This window comes from Myxine glutinosa, chromosome 6, assembly GCF_964187855.1.
Source record: "Myxine glutinosa chromosome 6, kmMyxGlut1.1, whole genome shotgun sequence".
In the NCBI taxonomy this organism is placed as follows: domain Eukaryota; kingdom Metazoa; phylum Chordata; class Myxini; order Myxiniformes; family Myxinidae; genus Myxine; species Myxine glutinosa.
Genome location: NC_136266.1, coordinates 156,351,721 through 156,373,562, shown reverse-complemented (window position 1 = coordinate 156,373,562; position 21,842 = coordinate 156,351,721). Strand labels below are relative to the sequence as shown.

General features: G+C 44.4%; 1 protein-coding gene across 5 annotated transcripts in view; it reads right to left on the bottom strand.

Moving 5' to 3' along the window:
* Positions 1-20,156, bottom strand: part of DDX55 (DEAD-box helicase 55) — a 117,112-nt gene extending 96,956 nt beyond the window's left edge. For 4 of the 5 annotated variants that reach the window (XM_068118846.2, XM_078780822.1, XM_068118844.2 and 1 more), the window contains exons 1-6: positions 18,922-19,178; positions 18,640-18,690; positions 17,508-17,594; positions 13,906-13,997; positions 4,991-5,053; positions 4,713-4,862 (exon numbers count right to left, since the gene is read on the bottom strand). In XM_068118846.2, the coding sequence (XP_067974947.1) occupies positions 4,713-4,862; positions 4,991-5,053; positions 13,906-13,997; positions 17,508-17,594; positions 18,640-18,690; positions 18,922-19,017 (539 nt within the window). In that variant the 5' untranslated portion in view covers positions 19,018-19,178. Of the gene's footprint in view, positions 1-4,712; positions 4,863-4,990; positions 5,054-13,905; positions 13,998-17,507; positions 17,595-18,639; positions 18,691-18,921 lie in introns of all 5 variants that reach the window. The other variant, XM_068118847.2, reaches the window with a different exon arrangement.
* Between the last annotated feature and the right edge of the window lie 1,686 nt (positions 20,157-21,842).

The following is a 21,842-nucleotide window of genomic DNA, read 5'->3' as shown; positions in this document are numbered from 1 at the left end:
CCAATAACCGCCATTGACCACGAGGCTCGAGTCAGGGAAGAAAGGCGTGTCTCCACCTCGTCATAGAGGGGGAGGAGTGAACCAGCCCCGCTCGACCAACCATGAGCCAGGGGTTTGGCTACAGAGGGCGGAGGAAGAGCGGTCGGGGAGGTTCGCAAAGGTTGAGGGGCGGGGGCCTATATAACCCAAGGCAGGGGTGTGGCCAAGAGAGATGAGTTTTTACCGGCAGACACAAGGGAGCCCAAGCCGTGGAGAGGAGTCAGAGAGATTCGCTTTTGCAAGAGACTGGAAGAGTTGAGCTTTTACCAGAGACAAGACGGTTGAGCTTTTACAGAGAAGAGAGAACCCGTCACACCAAGGCTCCACCAAGCTCCGTGTTGGCTCCACCGAGCGTTCCCCTCCACCAAGCTCCGTGTTGGCTCCACCAAGCTCCGTGTTGGCTCCACCAAGCTCCGTGTTGGCTCCACCAAGCTCCGTGTTGGCTCCACCAAGCTCCGTGTTGGCTCCACCAAGCTCCGTGTTGGCTCCACCAAGCGTGCACCTCCAGCCGTCCACCTTCTGCCATTCCTGGCATTCCCCGAGTGAGTCAGTGTCTTTGTTTGTGCTGTCCTGGGTAGTTAAGTCAAGTCTGCATAAGCTAATCATTTTCACTGTGTCACCTGCGTCTCATGTGCCTGTAAATAAACGTGCCTGCTTTCTTCTTGCTTATGTGTGTACATAGTAAATAAATTTAGTAGTATTTCCAACTTCTTTGCCTTCGTTTTCCTCTTTGCATTCGTCGTTTTTGTCTTTTCCCCTCATTGGGCAGCTACGGTGCGATACGGCCAAAGTCTGGGTGAATCGGGTGAGTTTTGTTAGGTCGCGGTCTTACACCACCGCTCGGTCTATAACATCTAACCGCGATCTATAACAATATATATATATATATATATATATATATATATATATGTCGGGATTCCTCCCCAGAACTCAAGAAGAGGCACCTTTGAAGCAGCAAATGTGGTTTAATAATCGAGCAAACACAATTGTGGAGCACGACCGGAAGAAATCGCAGGGCTTTGTCACACAAGACCGTGCAAGTCCGAGCCGTACTGAAAATACTCTGAAACATGATTCCTTATATAATCGAACAGTCTAAAAAAGTCTCCGCTGAAGTAGTGACCTCAGACAAGAGGGGGCTGAGTTTGAAGGCACAGATGTGTGTGAAAGTAAGATATTTCTCAAGCTCTTTTTCCAAACAAGCTGGGCTCACAAGGCCCAGCGATACGTTCTCATAAACAAGATCCCTTGTGTTACATTTGGCAGTAAAACATATTGAGCCAGGCACATAAAAATCAAAGGATACATATTACATCATACTCTGCTCGAGGTTAACTTGAAGGCAAATGGCAACTATTCTCATAACCTTCTCCCTTTAGAAGATGTTGAAAAAACGTCTCCAAGGCTGGATCTGACCGAGCCGTGGGACAACATGTTTTGCATTGAATCTAGCTTTTTTTTAAGCAAGCAAAAGAAAGACAATTATATATATATTTCTCAGGTGCCCTGGGTCACGTGGCTGGGCCCCCCATGCCCCCCCCCCCGACATATATATATATATATACATACACAGTAATACCCCGGCCTACGTCATTAATTGGTTCCATAAGCCGTGACGTAACTCAGTTTTTGACGTAAACCGGGCGTAATGCCTTTTAGCTCTTTCACGAGCCTCGATATTGTATACAAAAAAAAAAAAAAAAAAAAAAAAAAAAAGCCTTAAAAATGCCTTAAAATGAAGAAACAAACACCGTAAAACTAGAGTAAATAACTCGCGAAAGTATATAACTATCGCTAAACCTTAAAGAACACGAAAAACACATTTTAGTCATATTTTTTAATGAGTAATGAACACAATTAATAAATGAATTTGTAAAGAATAATAAATAAAATTAATAAGATTATGTTATTCACCTTAAACATGGCGTCTCTTCTGAACACAAAAAACACATTTTAGCAGTCTCAGCCGGCGGCGCTTTTTCAGTGACGTATGCGAGAATACGTTCCCTATCATGAATGATGGTCGATACCGTCGACCGTGGCAGCCCTAAGGCACAGACCTTATCGCGAATCGGTAAATATCAACAGAGGGCGCTCCACCGCAAAGCATGATGGGATCGAAATTGGGGCAAAGGTAAACACGAACCCAGAAGAGGAAGCGTCTGTCTACGATCGACGCTGTGTTTACGGAAAAGAAGATGGCTAATGTGAAAGAAATTCAGCGTTTTTTGGCATTAAAATCCAGCGATTTAAAGAAATATTTGAGGGAAAGGGGGGTTCCCATTGGAGAAGAGAAACAACCTGCTTATGCAAGAACAGTTCCTGAATGTTGAAACCTCGATCAGCCATACAAATATCGCCGGGCTGGAACTTGTCCACAATGTTCGTCATCTTTACAATTTTTTTGTCCGACGTGTTTCCTCCTGTAGGTTTGGAAATGTATGAAATTGTTCCGCGAGGTGCAATACCAACAAGGCACTTGAGAGTAGGTCTTGACTTATATTGGCTGTACACTTGCGAACAAAACTTGGGAGACGGTGCTTTGCCCTAATCCAAAGCGAAATGCGAGGTCCTCGTCACGAAGATTAAGCCGAAGCTTCATGAGTGTCATGAGTAATTGATCCTCTGAAGATTGAGATCGCTTAACTCCGAGTTTTGTAATATTGTTTATTTGCCAGGTCTTGTCTTCCATTGATAATTTCCCCTTATAATAATGAAGGTTCTGTGCATGAGGGGATACTTCTGCTAATAACCACTTAAACAGGTCATAACTAGGTAAACCTGTATAAAGTTTCACAAGTTCATCACAGTTTGCTATGTCCGAAACAGTAAGCTTCTCGTTACATACTGCAATGGTGGCTTTCAGTTTTGCGACGGTGTCCTTGGTTTGCAAATACTGGCTCATGAGCTGATCACAGTTCACAGTTAATTTGTCACAGTAAAAAAGTCCTAAAAGTAGTTTAAAGTGGTAAGGATCACATAGTGTGTCAATGTAAACAAGCAGTCTGTCAAAGTGACAGCGACCGCTGGCGGCGCTATTGCCCCTTTCCGATCCCATGACGCATTGCTGTTCCGATTCGCAATAAGGTCTATGCGCTGTCACCGACACTTTTTCACCTTTTTCATACCTTTTAATCAGATTTAACTTATCTTCCATCGTAACCACATTACGCTTGGAAACACTAGCATTATCCTTCTTAGGACCCATGGCTAACACAGACACAGTAAAGGAATACTGTAGGTCGCCTCCGTTTTGAATGAGAACCAGCAGTATACTGTATACATTTTTATATTTTTTAAATGTGCTTTTTATTGTATTTTAAATTGTTTTTTAGCTTCTTTTATTGTTAATTTATGTACTATTTTATTTATTTTAAATATATTTTTAAGGAAAAAATTTTTTTTTCACGTACGTAGGAGTGACGTAAAGTCGCACATAATGACGTTCGCTGAACTGAAATTTACTCTAGAAGAGTGGCGTAAAGTCGGATTTGACGTAGGTCGAAATAGCGTAAAACGGGGTATGACTATATATATATATAGTAAAATATAAATTCAATTCGTCTAATCCAGAAACAAAAACCAGTCGAAAAATCAATAAGCAAAATCACAATCAACTTTTGGGTCCCACTCAGAGATGATCTCTCTTGGGCAAGCCACATTTCAAAGTTGGCTTCCAAAGCAAGACACGGACTGGGCATGTTCCGTCGTCCGAAGTCCTTCCTTGGCCCACCTGAACTCCTATCCACCTACAAGACTTTCATCTGCAGCCTGATGGAATACTGCTCCCTCGCCCCCCCCCCCCTCCCCCCCCCCCCCCCCCCCCGGTCCTTCCTTGGCCCACCTGAACTCCTATCCACCTACCCCCCCCCCCCCCCCCCCTGGTTTCATCTCCCCTCCTTCCCCCTCTTGACTGGCTCCCCTGCCTCACATCTTGCTCAGCTTGATGCCTTGGAAACCAAAGCCTTCAAAAGATCATTGGAATCTCTGGACCTATCACTTTGCCATCGCCGACTGGTCGGTGGTCTATCTGTCTTCTTCCACCTCCTTTCTGATGTTGCACCCTGTTCCTTCTCCGTGCTTTGTTCCCCCCAGGTATCTGCAGGATGCATGCGGTCTGGTCCACCAGCAATCCACTTCTTTGCTCAGTTGAAATTTCTGTACTCTGTCAGATTGGCGATCCTTCAAAATACCTGGAAAGGGGAGTGAAAGGGAGGGAGGGGAATGGCGATCTGTCCAATATGAATCCTAGCCATAGTAGCATTCACGTCTTGTTGAGAGTTCCCAATGCTCAACTACCAGCACATTATTCCATGCTCGAAGAGCAATACGCTTGATCTGGAATACCTTGGTAGACGAACATCGGTGAATATATGGCCTATTTTGATTGTCGCAATGACATCCGATTTCATATTAACAAATAAAGTGAAGGATCGCTCAGAGGTCTTAAATAATATAATGAGGGACATAGCATTTCTCTGCAGCTGCAGGTTAATGTTGTGACAAGCCTCCTACACCAACACCACTCGGAGACTGAAATGTAGCTGAAACCCGAGGAATGGATAATGCAGTAGCAGCTCAAAATCCCCACATGATGAATGAAAATTCACAACCCATTTCACCACCTTCATGCAATAAATGGATGAGGATAAAAAAATTATTTTTTTCCTGACCTTGCCTCAAAGCCCATCTCGAGCAGTCTATCGGCCTCGTCAAGAACAAGAATTTCCAAAGAGCGAGCACAACCAGCCAGGTCCAGCCCATCCTTCCGACGGGTAAACAGGTCTTCCAGCCGTCCTGGTGTGGCTACAACTATATTGGCCCTGTTCGCACAACAATCATATATTTTCAACAATACGGTACAAGCAAGTCAAGATGCAGTTTTCAAGTCATGTGCCTGTCCAGAAACCCAGAATGCGAAACAACGCACGACAAATGAAGTCCATCATACCCATTTTCTCGAAGCTTTTTGATGTCGACTAATGGGTTGTTTCCTCCAATTAGAAGAATCTGGCTGAAAAAGGCATACAATATGCAATATCGTATTATAAAAAGTCAAGAAAGGTTATCACCTAGGAAACAATGACTGAAGATATCATGAGACATGTAGTCATGAACCACACATTGTTATTTTACATGCCATACTAAATTAACACAATCGGCAAGTTATACATAAAACGGTGGAGGATTGCAATGTAAAACTGGACTGGCACACGGTAGAGCACATACCACCGCCAGGCTAAACAGTTTACGTTTTGTATCCCAGCGAATAGGCCGGACCCGAACCAAAATCGAATCGGCTTGTTCTTATCGCCTAACCACCTCATCCACCAAGTTTCATCCGAATCCATTCATAACCTTTTGAGATATTGTCTAATATATTGTTTTTGGTGCTATCTCTACGGTGAAAAATCACATTGAAAAAGTCCAGTATTTGGATTCTGATTCAGATCTTCACCAAAACCTCATCAATTAGTCCTTGTCACACAACCAACCTTTCCAATAAATTTCATCCGAATCAATCATTAACTTTTTGAGATAGCCTGCTTTGAGATAGCCTGCTGACAGCTGACAAATCACTCATAGAGTGACATTTGGCAAAAGAGAACAAAGTAGAATGGCGCTCAGTAGAGCATCCTTTCGACCTCACAAATAATTTGTGGTTGAATTATGTGACCTGATATGCAAATCGCCTTCAAATTTTAAGTTAATCAGATGAGAATTGACAATTTGAGTTGTTGGCCTATGTTGACCTCAAAGATAGTTGGTGGTTGGTTTCAGTAAGCTGATATGCAAATCCTATATAGACTTCAAGGCATTCGCATGAAAATTGAGGATTTTAGAAATTTGTGAAAAGTGGTTGACCATAGGCCTATGATGACCTTTTGGCCTATGTTGATCTCAAAAATAGATGGTGGTTGAATTCAGCTAGCTGATATGAAAATCCAATTCAAATTTCAAGTCAATCGGATGAAAATTGAGGATTTTAGAAATCTGGCCTATGTTGACCTTTTGGCCTATGATGACCTCAAAAATAGTTGGGGGTTGAATTCAGTGACCAGATATGCAATTCGTCTTCAAATTTTAAGTTAATCGGATGAAAATTGACAATTTGAGAAATTTGGCCTATGTTGACCTTTTGGCCTAGGTTGACATCAGAAATGGTTGGTAGTTGGTTTCAGCAAGCTGATATGCAGATCCTATTCAGATTTCAAGTCAATCGGATGAAAATTGAGGATTTTATCAATTTGAAATGGTTGTTGACCTTTGGCCTATGTTGACCTTTTGGCCGATGCTGATCTCAAAAATAGTGGGTGGTTGAATTCTGTTCGCTTATATGTCAATCCCATTCAAATTCAAATTCAATCGGATGAAAATTGAGGATTTTTGAAATTCGAAAAAAAAGTGGTTGACCTTTTGACCTTAAACATATGTAGGATTTTGTCGGACCACGATCGCTACCATTTGGTGAAGTTTCGTAAAATTGTGACCTGTCGGCAAGTATAAGTGAGCGGGGACACACACACACACACACACACACACACACACACACACACACACACACACACACACACACACACACACACACACGCACGCACGCACGCACGCACGCATACGCACGCACACAAAGGAGTGATCAACATACTTATCCAAAAAAATTTTTTGCCATGTAACAAGCAGGGGTGAAAACAGAACCTCTGTACACCTTCAGTGGCGGAGGTAACTGTGGTGGGCATCATTTTGTTGAGCATGGTAAAAAGGTGGGGTGGGGGGGGGGGGTGGGGGGGGGGAGGAGGGGTGTTCTTGGAGGACATGCTGCCGTTTGCTAAAATCAGAGCTTCTAGCAATGACAACCCACCCCTCCCTGCCCCCCCCCACCCCCACCCCCCTCCTTGCACAAACATATTTTTGGACAAATTTATTTGTAATATTGGTGATATTATTTATTTATAATTTATTTGTGTGGTCTAAAGCTCGATATGGTCAAGGGTCCAAGCTTGTCTAAAGCGTCTTAAGGGAATCTGTGGTCTTTAGGGTCTTTTTTGGTCCTCTGGGTCTTTTGGGTCTTTTAGTCTTTTTGGTCTTTATGTGTCTTCAAAGATCTAAGGGGTCTCAGCAGTCTAAAGAGTCAAAAGGTATACCAGTGGAAAGGTCGAAATAGACGGTCTAAAGCCGTGGTTCTTAACCTGGGTTCGACCGAACCCCAGGGGTTCAGTGAGCCAGTCTCAGGGGTTCGGCGGAGGTCCTCCGAAACGCATTGCAATTTGTTTTTTTTGGTTTTGTATCAATTAATTTTGAATCTGTGTGTAATTACGCTTATTATTAATATTATTAATATTTTGCTATGTATGTTACGAATGAATGGAAATGTTATTTGTAATTGTATTCCCATCCCATTCATGGTTTCTCTGGTCTGTGTTTAAGATAAGTTGTTTCACACTGACTGTAGTAAGTTGAATCAATGAGCAACTTGCTAATTATTCTGTTGATGGTGCTTACTTGCTTACTTACTTACTGGATTTTGGACTTTGCAGGTGTTCGGAAATTCCAGTGAATAGCCCCGATTAGCTTCCCGTGTGCCGTGCGTCATTGGTCGCGCCTTACTTTGGAGTTACTGATCAATTGAAAAGTAAGTTGGAAATGTTTGTGGATATGCAGGGCGGGTTCAGAGTTATATTAAAGTCAAAAGTGGATGGTGATTATAAAATATGATTGAATTACTCAGAAAATTAGGTGGAGGTGATATAACTCCTTTGGTCGCAATTCAAAACTAACAAATATTCGCAGTTTTCTATGTAATATTATAATGGAATTTGAGGTGACAGAGTTGAGTAGATAATAAATCCCGTCATCGTAACTATAAGTTATGTTTTCTTTGTTAAAATTTCTCCATTTTCAGAGGGGTACTGATTATATTGAAGCATGTTCCTTTTTCAATTTTTGTCATGTAATTATTTGCCCGAACTCAATTAAGATCAGTTTGTTACCTTTTTCTTTTCTTTTTTGCAGTACGTCGAGCAAAAAAAGGAAGTGGTCGGAGGATTACGTGCGGTACAGGTTCACGTGTTTGACGGAACGGGACGGAAGTCAGCGTCCTCAATGCATGCTTTGCAATGTCAAGTTGAGCAACTGCAGCCTAGCACCAGCAAAACTATGGGAACACTTCAAAAAACTGCACGGCGAGGGGCAGTACAAAGACGCAACGCTGGATGAATTCAAATTGAAGAGAGTCCGATTTGACGCAAGTGCTACCTTGCCCACTCTCGGCTTCATTCCAATTGACAAACCGATCCTCACCGCGTTGTATGAAGTTGCGTACCTGATCGCAAAGCAGGGCAAACCGCACACCGTTGACGAGACACTCATCAAACCGGCCGCGTTGAAGATGGCCAACATCATGCTGGGAAAAGCTGCTGAAAACAAGTTGTCTCTCGTTCCACTCTCAAATGACACCATCAGATGCAGAATGGACGACATGAGTGACAACATCCTCGCCCAGGTAGTTGCAGATTTAGTCGCGAGCCCGACAAAATTCAGCCTTCAACTCGACGAGACCACCGACGTTTCAAATTTGAGCCAGCTCATCTTATTTGTGTGTTATGTCAAAGGAGACGAGATCAAGGAAGACTTTCTGTTCTGCAAGCCTCTCACAACAACGAGGAAGGCAGCTGACGTGAAGAAGCTTGTGGACGACTTCTTCAGAAGCAACGGCCTCTCGTGGAACATGGTGTCTGCAGTTTGCTCGGACGGAGCTCCAGCCATGCTGGGATGCAACTCCGGTTTTGGAGTGCTGGTGAAGGCCGATGCACCACACATCATCGTCACACACTGCGTCCTGCACAGACACGCGCTGGCATCAAAAACCCTGCCTCCAAAACTGGCCAATGTTCTGAAAATCGTCGTTGAAACTGTGAATTACGTGCGAAGCCGTGCTCTGAATCATCGCATCTTCAAAGAGCTGTGCAATGAAATCGGCTCTGAATTCTAAGTCCTTCTCTACCACTCTAACGTTCGATGGTTATCACGAGGGAAGGTAGTGAGCCGTGTTTTTGCCTTGCGTGTAGAATTAGCCCTGTTTTTGCGAGAACACCAGCATTGCCATGCAACGCACTTCCAAGAGTCAGAGTTCATCCTTGCCTTGGCATACTTGGCTGACATCTTCAACGCACTCAATCATCTCAATTGCCAGATGCAGGGCGGTGGAGTGAATGTCATCGAATCTGAAGAAAACCTGAGCGCTTTCCGAAAGAAGTTATCGTTGTGGAGGCGGCGAACAGAGAACGACAACTTCACAAACTTTTCGCTACTGGACGAGTGCGTGAGCGGGATCGAAGATGAGTCTGAAGTTGGAGGCACTGCTGTACCGGGGGAGCTGAAGCAAGCAATTGCCACGCACTTGGATGAGCTGGGAAAGTCATTCGACGCCTACTTCCCCGACCAAGAGCAATACCCAGCATGGGTGCGGCAGCCGTTTACTTTCGACGTTGCAACGGCAGATGTCAGCGACCAATACCTCGACGACCTCATCGAACTTCAGCAGAGCCAGACTCAACAACAACTCTTCGGCACAACAACGCTCTCAACGTTTTGGTGCCGCCAAATGGAAGGGTATCCTCACATCGCTAAAATTGCCCTTGAGATCCTCACGCCGTTCGTTACAACGTATCTTTGCGAGCATGCATTCTCGAAACTGGTGGACATTAAAACAAAGAAAAGGAGTAGGCTTGCATGCGAAAATGATTTGAGGGTGGCCCTTGCCAAAACAAAACCACGCATTTCCCAGATCGCCTCCCGAAAAGAAGAACAGAAAACGCATTAAGATACAATTCTTCTTAATTTTTTTGGTCAAATTTGAGCGGTTCCGCGAGTGTTCGGTGGGTTTCGTTAGGGTTCGGCGCCTTTAAAAAGGTTAAGAACCACTGGTCAAAAGGGTCGAAAGGTATATCACTATATCAGTCGAAATGTCAAAAGGTATATTCCAACAGTACGTAATTAATAGACGTACATAATAGACAGGATGCAACCGACATTCAAACAGTACGTAATTAATAGATATATAGTCACACGACTGCACCACCTCACGGCTTCACGGACTGTTTTTCAGTTTTATATATATTTGAATAAGAAGAAGACATTTCGGTCACAAATATACATACATACTGTTGCGGATATGGGATTTGGCCCCCATCCATATCCGCTTGTAAATATTCCCCTATTTCCCCAGTACTCCCCAACTATCCCCAATCCCCCATTCCCTAGTCCCATTGTCTGTAAACAACACTCTGTAGAACCGACCTTCCCCTTTTTCCCCCATTAAATGTCGTGCCCAGGTTCACCGCATCTCACGTAGACAACTATAGGACATCTTGCTAGTTATTCTTAGTCTATGTCAGTTAAGGACTCGTTTCCATTAATTCTGACTCTTCGTTGCACCAGAATGTGATTGTATGGCACCAGTAGTGAGTTTAGGACCTCCCCATACCTCCTCCCATCTTCCTCATGAAACTACAACAACAACAACAACAACTACAACAACAGCGCGCGGGGAGTGTGCGTCCTCACTCCGGCTTGGTTAGCCGCCATTGCCCATGTGCTCCGACGGGGTTACCACGAAGGGGCTGACTGTCAGCTCCTCGTCAAGGGCGGAGCCTGGTAACCCCCCCGCACCCAATAAGAAGCGGCGGACCGATTCCATCTGGGGCGGAGCTAACGAGCCGAGGGCGTGTCACTCCCCGCTGGATATACGCAGCCACTTACCGGACGTGACGTGAGATGCGCCCCCAGCTTGAAGAGAACCAGACGCCACCTCCAGCGCGACGATACCTCCCTGCATCTTTTGGACCGCGCTATCCTGTCCCTGAGCCAAGGTGCACCTTGTGCTGTCCATCGACTACCTGCCCTTCCTTGCCATCAATCCCTGTGTGAGTCAGTCTTGTCCTGTTTATCTGTGGTCTGTCAGGGCTACTATAAGACCGTGATTAAGTGCCCACCTTCCTATGCTGTACCTCTTGTCCTTGTAATCTAAACGTTCCGCATACAAATATTATAACCTCCTCCGGAGGTCTTGAGAACTGTACCCCTGGTGTCCTGTCATCTAACCCAGCCGTTGTGTCCTTTCCTTAATTGATTTAGCATAGCACGATTTGGCCAACGTTCGAGTATAATCGGGTAAACTGTGCAGACGCGGTCATACCAAACCGCTCGGTAAACTAACATCCAAAACCGCGTCTGTAACAATACATAACCATAAATGTTTGTTCCATTACAATGAGGTGACCAACTGACCATTCTACACATGAGAGATTATTACGGGAGGAGTACCCCCTTGCAGCAAAGACCAGGGAAACTACCAGCAACTTTCCTGAGAAATCTGTCACAAATCATAACATACATTTTAGCAACTTGTATTTAATCCATATTTTGAAACAAATCAAAGCAAATGTTGATCATGATGCATGGTTGACAATATATACCAAAGTACCCAAAAATACTTAAATGGAACGACACAATGTAGTTTTTGTAGTTTTTTTTTCACTGGTACTTTTGTTTTGTGTTTTTTTCAAAGAAAAGGTACAGTATATAAAAAATAAGGAACTACAAAGGAAATTTAGAGAGGGAACAATACTTTGTGGTGAGAAAATGGCATCTCAGAGGGTGCAGGTTCAAATTTGCGTGAAAGTACTGTGTAAAGGATTTTAAATTCTAAGCTTCTGGAAACCATCTCAGAATAACTACAATATTCATTGGATTGTAAGTGAAAACGAAGCTGACTCTACAATCACCTGCAGGGAGTAATCTGTATTCCCTGTCTGGTCTGGTTGACTGTAATATTGTATTCAATGCAATTGATTTATTAATGCCCACAGGACAACTCAGGATGGGCACTAAAACGCCGTCCATGAAAAGAACAGTGGCAACACCACCGCACCCTCTCCTCAACTTCAGCCCTCCCCTTCCTCTATCCCTGCATCAAATCTAAACACCTACTTCATGTATTGCTAAATATGCAGGCACCCCAAATGTTCAAATTGTCGTGCTGGCACCCAAAAGCGGCCGAGCCATCCAACCGGCACCCCAAAGCAGCCGAGCCGTCCCATCTGCAACCTCACTGTCTGTGGGCTAGTGCTCCTGCCTCACACCTAGCTCGGCTTCACGCTGTTGAAACCAAAGCTTTCAGAATCATTGGAATCTCCCGCGATGAAGCTAACTCCGAGGGCCTTTCACTCACTCACCGGAGGCAGGTTGGTGGTCTTTCTGTCTTCTTCCAACTCCTATCTGGCCTTGCTCCCCCAGCTCTATCTGTGCTCTGTCCTCCAAATATTCCGACAGGTCGCACAAGATCTGCCAGCAACCCTCTTCTGGTGAAATTGCCAAAATCAAGACTCTCTGCTCACCTTCACTCCTTCATTCTTCTTTACTCCCGCCTCTAGAACAAACTCCCTCACTCTCTTCAATCCCACTCCTCCCTCCAGGTCTTTAAAACAGCTGTTCACCACCCTCTCTTATCTTCCCCCATCCAAAACCTTGATCTCTTCTACCCCTGCTAATTCACCCTCATATTCATTTTTTTTTGAAATACTGACCTCTTTCCTGGAAGTTCTAGCAGTGTCCATGTGTTTTATACTTCTCCCACCCCCCCCCCCCACCCCCACCTTCCCATGCCTCCTCCCCCCAAGCCCTCTCCCTCCCACAGATCTTCTGATGTCCCTGTTCTCTGCTGTTGTACTTGTGTGCTTCCCTCTCTCTCCCTATCTTGTCTCTCACTCCCTTTATCATATGTTTTTTGTGTCCGTTTGTTTTTTGTGATTAATGTTTGCTCTTACACGAGTCTCGATCTTCTATACAAAATAAATAAATAAATAAATAAAAACAAGCCGGCTGGGCCGTCCCCCCAAACTGGCTGAGCCGTCCCGCCGGCAACCCCAAACCAGCCGAGCCATCCTGCTTGTAATCCGCCAAACCGGCCGAGCCATCTGGCCGAGCCGTCCGGCAGGCAACCCCAAACTGGCAGAGCCATCATGCCGGCAAACCCAAACCGGTCGGGCTCCCCCCCCCCCCCCCCCAAACCAGCCGAGCCATCCTGTTGGCACCCAAAGCAGTCATTTTCATCACTTATTAGCGAGTCATCAGCTGGCATCAGCGTTTTGACAGAAACACACACCACTGAGACATGTACCAAGTGTAATGAATGAATGAATGAATGATCGTTGTAAGGCCATTTTCCACGCTAGAGCAGGGGTTAGCCTTGTGGGCCCCCTGACAATCATGGTTCCCTGTTTGAGGCAATGTTTTTATGGCCGGATGCCCTTCCTGACGCCAACCCTTGGTCACGCTCTTACGATGCGCAGGGATATGGTGTACCTATTCTAAATCAGGGTACACACCGTGATCATTCATCCCAGCAAGCTGGTACTCAATTTGCCGACCTCGGAAGGATGACAGGCTGAGTCAACCCCCCTGGCGTTAATTCAGCGATCGACTGGGATTGAACCCAGGATCCTAGGATCCCAAGCCAGCACAAGGTTGTGTAAGTGTAATGCTGATAGGATAATTGATTAGGTGAGTTCTGATTGGTTGGTCGCACCATACAGGTGAGAGACGTGATTGTGGCTTGGACTTGATATTTATAAGATGACAATTCTACAATTCAGTTTTGGCTTTCAAGTCCAGTTACACATCCTGAACGCAGTTCAGTACTTCTTAATAATTTCTAGTGTAATTGTAAGGTAAGGTTTTGTAATTGTAAGGTTTTTCAGCAAATATGATCATTTGCAAACAGAAGAGTATACGGCCATAATTTCCACATTAAAAACACAGCATCACAAAGGCTGTGCAGGATCGAAAGGAGAACAACATGATCAATACCTGAACTGAGGAGTATGGCGTGTGAAGTGCTGCAAAACCTCTTCAATCTGCAAAGCCAGTTCACGGGTTGGTGTCACAATTATGGCACCAATCTGCAAATAACGTATTGACAGAATCAATCACAACCACATTACAGCACATTACATACAGCCAACCACATTACATACAGCACATGTCCAATAGAAAAATCATGCGAGGACAGCTTGACCGCAAAGCAAAAGGCAATCGCGCAAAGCCGTTCAAAGTCAAAATCATCAGTGAACTTGTCAGGTACTCTTTCTATTCTGCACCATCAGAAAGTGTGTTCTAAAGTTCTTATCTTGTATTTAAAAAAAAAGAAGAAGAAGAATTTGGTATGCGGCAAAATTCACTAGTACAAAGGGACCCTGGTGTTGGGCTAGCGGCTAGGGTGCCGGCTTAGGATCCTAGGATCCTGGGTTCGAATCCCGGTCGATCGTTGAATTAACGCCAGGGGGGTTGACTCAGCCTGTCATCCTTCCGAGGTCGGCTAATTGAGTACCAGTTCACTGGTAATTCCCTGTTTGTCGTTGAAGGCGGCAAAAAGGGTTGGCGTCAGGAAGGGCATCCGGCCGTAAAACATTGCTTCAAAAAGGGGACCGAAAAACAACAACAACCACGGTTCCCGAAAAAGGCCAACCCCCGCTTGCGGGGAAAAATGGCCTCTAAAGGTGGTTATTATCTATCTATAATTCCAGCAATCTCTGTGTGTCTGTGTGTCTGTGTGTCTGTGTGTCTGTGTGTCTGTGTGTCTGTGTGTCTGTGTGTTTGTCTGTGACCGCTGTTTCTCGACAACCACGGGTCCGATATACTTGAAACTTGCCAGGTATATTGCTGGGGACCCGAGGATGTGCCTTTTCAAGGTTTTAAATTAATCGGACAAGTACTTACCGAGCTATGTCCAAAAAACGCTTCAACCAATCAGAGAGCAGCGAGCTATCACGTGTGCCGAACGTGGCGATCATACTCTGCCTCGGACGGCACATTTGACAGCGTATTCATTTATTTCACGTTGGAAAACTATGTTGCCGTTAAACTATGTTTTAAAACGAATTCAAACTGCGATTAAATTAAAACGATTCATCGTAACTGCGATTTGCGAACTTCCGGACAGTGACGACTTCACTTCCGGCAGCCAATCACAGAACGCTTTGTTGCGTAGGCGTGGCCGATGTGAGACGAGCGGAGCTGAGCGCGTTACGAGCTGACCGCCATTACGGTACGTAATTCGATTTCTTATGCGCATTATTTCTCCCAATTCAGTCAGAGCGAAGGGCGGAAGCGAAGAGCGTTGTTTTTTTTGTTTACGGGCGTACGGGCGGGGTAGAGCGTACGGGTAGCGTTTTTTTTTTTTTTTGGCAAGGAACGGGCACCCACGTACGGGCAATGCCCTAGTATATATAAAGGGAGTTGAAAAATCAGGATCACGGGGAGCAAAAGAGGGGGCCTTGAGGTTAAAAGGACCAAAAATTGGGGTACCAATAAAAAAAATATATATATATATATATATATATATATAACCTTGCGGTAATGCAAAACTTTCTATATACTTCAGGTATTTCCATTTACATATCATAAACCTCTTTCCATTTATATATCATAGTATAAAAACGGAAAGAAAGAGGTTTAAGGCTATCATATTTCCCCATTGGTCTTACAAATACTCTAAAGACCTATGAAAAAGTCTAAAGTTATCCCAATAGATTTCATACGGTTTATTTATTCATATACAGGTACACACACACACACACACACACACACACACACACACACACACACACACACACACACACACACACACACACACACACACACACACACATATATATATATATATATATAGTTGTGGTTTTTAGAACCTTCACATGTAAACTTAGTAGTAAATTCCCTTATAAATAACCCCTGTGTACATTTCCCCTTAATTAGCTGTTAATTAAAATAATTGCACCCTAGTTAGTCCACATTGCAACACGTAGCGAATCATAAGCCCTTTTCATAGTTATATCATTATTATGTGTTTCAGGTAAGGCTGTTTCCAATAGTTGACTCTGCATTGCATCAATCAAATGAGATAGATCCCTTTCAATATCCCCAATGGCCTCCTAAAGTGCCAGTAAGTTGCATGGGGCTGTGTTTACTGGCTCCACATCGCCCCAAACTCCATTGCCCACGAGGCCAGGATTGGAGAAGAAGGGCGTGGCCCCACCTCGTCATCAAAGGTGGAGCCAGAGAGCCCTCGTCATCAAAGGTGGAGCCAGAGAGCCCCTAACGACCAACCAGGCTCCAAGGGCGTGGCAAAGAAACGTCTGGTAAAATCGAGAAGGTTCCAAGGGCGTGGCAAAGAAACGTCTGGTGAAATCGAGAACGTTCCAAGGGCGTGGTAATGACAATAAAAACCCTTGGCGCGAGAGGGTGGAGAGAGAGAGGGAGAGAGACGGTGAGAAGGTACCAGTTGAGAGGATCGTCCATCATTCATCTTCGTCAATTGCTTGGCGCGAACATCCAGCGGCGAGTGAGAGTCGGTACGCTCGTGGGCGATCCCAACCAGCACTGACAACCGGCTTTTCGCCACGGAACCGGAGCGTGGACGCTCAAGCGGGACCCTGACGTCGTGCCGCGATCCCCGGACCTCCCTGCCGCCAGCTGTGTGGACCGACTACCCTTCTCATCCCTCCAGTCATTCCTGCCTGCAATTCCCTATTCGTGTGAGTCTGTTTGTATTGTCCTGTGGGTATAAGTAAGCCTGTTTAAGCATTGCACTGTGTCTTCTTTTCCTGTATATTACTTTTATTTCCTCTCTTCCTTTGGTTTTTGTATAATTAATAATAAATACCTGTTCCTCCTTACTTTGGTTTCATTCTCGTCCGATCGCTTTCGTGATTTCTTTCAATTGAGTACCTGTGGCACGATTTTGGCCGAACCGCTTTTAATCGGGTTTAGTCCATTGCTAACGGCTCGGATTCCGGATTGCTAAACCGCTCGGCAAATACCATCTTGTCCGGGATTCGAGCGGGGCCATCCACCTGCTTTGTGGAGGGATTGGCGGAGGTGTCCGGGAATCCCTTGACCAATCACCTTGGCCAATCCTATCCCACAAAGGAGCGGGGTGGGTCCAGGAACGGAGACAGCCAGCTTAACAAGACAAGGGGGATTAACCGCTAAGGGGAGTGCCGTACTCCGGTTCCGTAACAATATATATATACACGTATGTACACGTATGTACACGTACACACACACACACACACACACACGATTGCGGCTCGTGGAAGAGTGAGAGCAAAATGGAAAGGGAGAAACACCAACAGCAGAGTGAGAATGAGAGTCGGAGCAAGGGGAGGAGGGGAAGGGGTGAAGGACACATGGGGGTAAACTAGCCGCACACAATTTATACTATAGAAAGAACGAGAGGAAGGGGAAAGCAGGGATGAAACTGAAAAGGAGAAAACCAACTGACCCAGAGAGAATGATAAATGTATTCAAATAAAATAATAAACCTATACATCAAAACAAATCAGCACTAATAATCAATATCAATAGTATTTAGTTTATGAACAAAGCAAGAGTTGCTTGGTGATGGACAAGACCTGCATCTTGGAAAGTTTTTCTTCACGACGTAGGAGAATCTCCAGCAACGGTATGACGAAAGCCAGAGTCTTTCCACTGCCTGTAACCTGCAAAGGTGAATATGCAACACAATTTACAAACACTCAGATGTGAATGGGGAATGAATCTGGGGTCAAATCAAAAAAAAAAAAGCTAAATATTTCATGCGTCTCCCGATATGGATTGCATATGCAAAGGCTCATTTAAAAATGCTTTAAAATGTGCCCGTGATTGCATTTTTCAGTATTTGACCTTTTGACCCTGCCCCAGGGGGCAGGGCCAAAACTGACACTGTTCTTTCACCTTCGTGCAGAGCAATTGGTTGGTAAATAAGGGACGAGTATGGATCCAAAGTTTCAGGAGGTAACCCCACCTACCTCACCCCTGGGAACCCCCATGATCTGAAATCGAAAAATCAAAGCCTGAGCAATTGTGCGGGCCATCGCCTTGTATTCATGTGTCAAATTTCAGAACAATCAGCCAGGTGATAAGGGAGGAGCAAAAAAGTTAATGGACGGACAACCAGATGGACGGACATCACGACCCATTTCATTCTGTCATTTCCTCGAGATCGAGATGAGATGACATGAAATTAGCCGGTGCCTGTGGTGTCATGGTCTAGAATCTAGATGCTTATCCTCGTTGGCATGTAATAAATCCAGGGTGTGTTCCGTTGCCAAGTTTCTTGGAGAGCACTCGCCAAGTGGCTTAAGCACTCAAGCAAGCACTCCATTCAAACCCGTTCATAAGGAACAGCCAGCTTGGCAAGCACTAGCAAGCCCTGTAGGGACGGAATCCCAGATCAACCTCAAGTATCCCTTTACTGGTGAAGTAACATTAACCACTCCACCTTCTTCCATACAGTTACACCTTCCTTCCCAATTCTCTTCTCATCAGCACCATCTTCGTTTTCTCTCCTATCATCTTAACTTTTTTTTTTTTCCTAATATTCCTATCATCCTAATATTCCTAATTCCCCTCCAAGTGCACACGTACTATATATATACATGGCTCTCAAGGTAAATATTCCCATTCCCAGACAAATATTGTGAAATTATTAATAAAAACAACAAAAAATAATTGCACAACTTTTCTACAGGTAAGTGCTCTTACCGCCTCGGCAGCAACATCCTTGTTGCTCATGAACAACGGGATGGTCGCAATCTGAAAATATAAAACATTGCAAACTAATTATAATGCTTTTTTAAAATAATAATCGTTTATAAACCATAATACGGTGTATAGACAAAATAGCGCTGTTAAGTAGTCTCTCGTTGGAAACACCGATATGGACACATTATGTTTATTGCTTTTAGCGTTTAAATCATTAACTTAATTACGAAGCTAGGATGGAATATACATCAATCAAGCATTTTGACTATTCAAACATTTTACCTGCACAGGAGTAGCGTGCTTAAAGCCGAGTTCCCTCAGTGCTTCACGGACCGGCGCACTCAACTGAACGCGGAGTTCAGGCCAGATCTCCGCCATGACGACCGCAACACGATGAACGAATCGATGAACAAAACGTATATCCACTGAAAAACACCTCAAAGCCCGGGAATAAAAATTAATAACCAAGACTTCACCACGTTACCTGTCACCGTCAATACTGTATTACGTCATTTCCGCCATGAGTGAAATTGCTGTTTGGTGAAAACCTTCAATCTGTTGTAATCCAATCAATAATGTACATAATGTTTGACCTGCATTCAGGATAAAAAAATTCCTCTAAAATATCCTCAAGCAATGAAGATAGAAATTTCCGGTGGAGATGAGAGGGAGAAATTACCTGCTGGCTTAAAATATTTCTTGCTACTCCTCAAGATGTCAAACGAATTTCAAACGATCACAGCGAAATAACAACAATCAAGTGACAATTACATTAAAACAAATTAGTCTAAACTAAGTCATCCGAGAAATTAAAATAATTTTGAAGCACAGATGAGTTAAATGTCGTGTAATTTTTTAAAACTCGATGCACTCGTGAAGGAGCTTACATTCGGATCTCGCGATATCTCGAGGGAGACGTGGCTTTGTCTTGAGGACAGTTGAGGTAAGATTGGTGTTTTGTTGAACAACTTGCTCGCAGATTTGTGAGGATTCCTTCATTGAAGGGAAAGTATTTGATATATTAAATGTGCACATTTTAGACAATCGTTTCTGTAAAATTAAATTTACTTGTTCAATGCGAAAAGGGTGTGATGAGCTCTTTTTGAATCGTCAGTGTATGTATGAAACATTTCCATTTTCGTGTCAATGTGGACAGTGAAATGAAACGAGAGGGAGAATTGCTTTGCAATATGTGCCTCAGTAGGGGATATGTATTGCAAAGCACTCAGCAATTCTTATTCACAATTCTTGAACTCAGCAATTCAGCCATTTACAGTAGGACAAATAGTTTTAGGTAGGCAAAGCTACAGAATAAGTTTCAGTTTCTCTAACTCATCATAATAAAGCCAGGTACCAAGTTTCAGTTCAATATGTTAAAGGGTAAGAGGAAAATAAAATCTGCAGAGAAGGTGATTGGAAGGTGTGTGTGTGTGTGTGTGTGTGTGTGTGTGTGTGTGTGTGTGTGTGTGTGTGTGTGTGTGTGTGTGTGTGTGTGTGTGTGTGTGTTGTGTGTGTGTGGGGTGGGAGACCATATGGAAAGGGGACAGGGCCAGGAGGTTGGTTGGAGGATACAAGCTGTTGCACGAGGGTGGGGGGGGGAAGGAGTAATGGCGGAGGAATAATAGTATCGGAAGAGATGAGCAAGAAGGTGGTCATTAGTTATGGCATGGGTGGTGGTACAAAGGCAAATGGTGTGTGTTATGTCTGTATCTGGGCCATAAACGAGAAGGTCTAGGACAGAGAATCAGGAATTCAGGGATGCACTGGACAGGATGATGGGAATGGTTGAGATAGAGGCGATGCTGTGCATGTCGGAGAAGTGGAACCAGGTAAAATTTGTTCTGGAAGTTGTCATAGCAAAAGCCATGTACCAAGTATTATGTTACAAGGCATGGAAAAAAGCCTGGAAAACCACAGGTGGAACGGACGGCAGGACGGACAGACGGAGAGCAAACCTAAAGTCAACGGTGAAACCGGTAGCCATACACACACACGCACACACATACATACACACGATGTGTGTGATAACTGGGGTGTGTTCAGTTGTCAAGTGACTTGCTTGATTTAGTGCTTGAGCAAGCACTTCAATGGAACGGATTGCGCAGCACTGATAAACAACATGGAGGTCTCCATAGAAACAATACTATTGTGGTACTCGAGTAAATGCTGTCCGGGTCATCGTTTTCAGTTTTACTCGATCCTCTTGTGCCGACTTCCCCAAACAAATTTATTGCTTTGTAATGTTCGTGGTTTCTTCTTCCTTCATATGGAGCACAAAGCTGCAGAGTAGCATCATTCTTTGTGAAGGACACCATAGGATCTTCTTCATCCTACCAACTGGGGTCTGATCGGGCCATGTGATACTTTCAGATGCTAGCAGGGTATTAGGTGGTAAGGTTGATTTTTATGCTGGGCCCAGCAAAAATTGGTAATTTCACAATGTGTTTAAGATGTGTAACATACAGTTCTTACTATATTTGCAGTGAATGATGGCCAACAGAGGTAGACTAGCACGATACACTGCTGCACAGGCTCTGAGTATAATATTACAACCAGAGGAACTTTCAGATCTGGAAGATTCAGACATTTCAGATGCTGAAAGCGATCACATCTCAGAACCATCTGACCATAGCGATATCGAATCTGCCGAACCAGCCCCTGATGCTGCCCGCCAAGCAAATGCACCAGCTCCGGATGCTGCCCATCAACCAGATCCAGCACAGATTGCACTTGTGGGACGAAATGGCACTGTGTGGCAAAGAAATGCCCCAAATATTGGTAGACTTCGTGTACAGGATATCATCAGACAGCCACCTGGCTTCACCAATGCTGCTCGTTGAAGCCAAATGCTTCCGCCATCGAGTTACTTCATTACACCTGCCATGATTGATCTGGTAGTCATTGAAACCAACCGTGAAGTCAGGCGTTGGTCCAGGGAATGGAATGGTGCCAATCCTGAACAAGTAAAGGTTTGGACAGCAGTTGACGATACTGAAATGAAGGCTTTCATTGGGCTTTGTCTGTTCGCTGGGGTGCACCGATCCAACCATGAGCCAGTTGCATCACTCTGGTCTGAAAAGGAAGGCAGGCCCGTCTTCATTGCCACGATGTCTAGGACCCAATTTACAGAGATCCTGAAGTTTCTGAGATTTGACAATAAAGCAACTCGAGCACAAAGGCAAGCAACAGACAAACTTGCACCA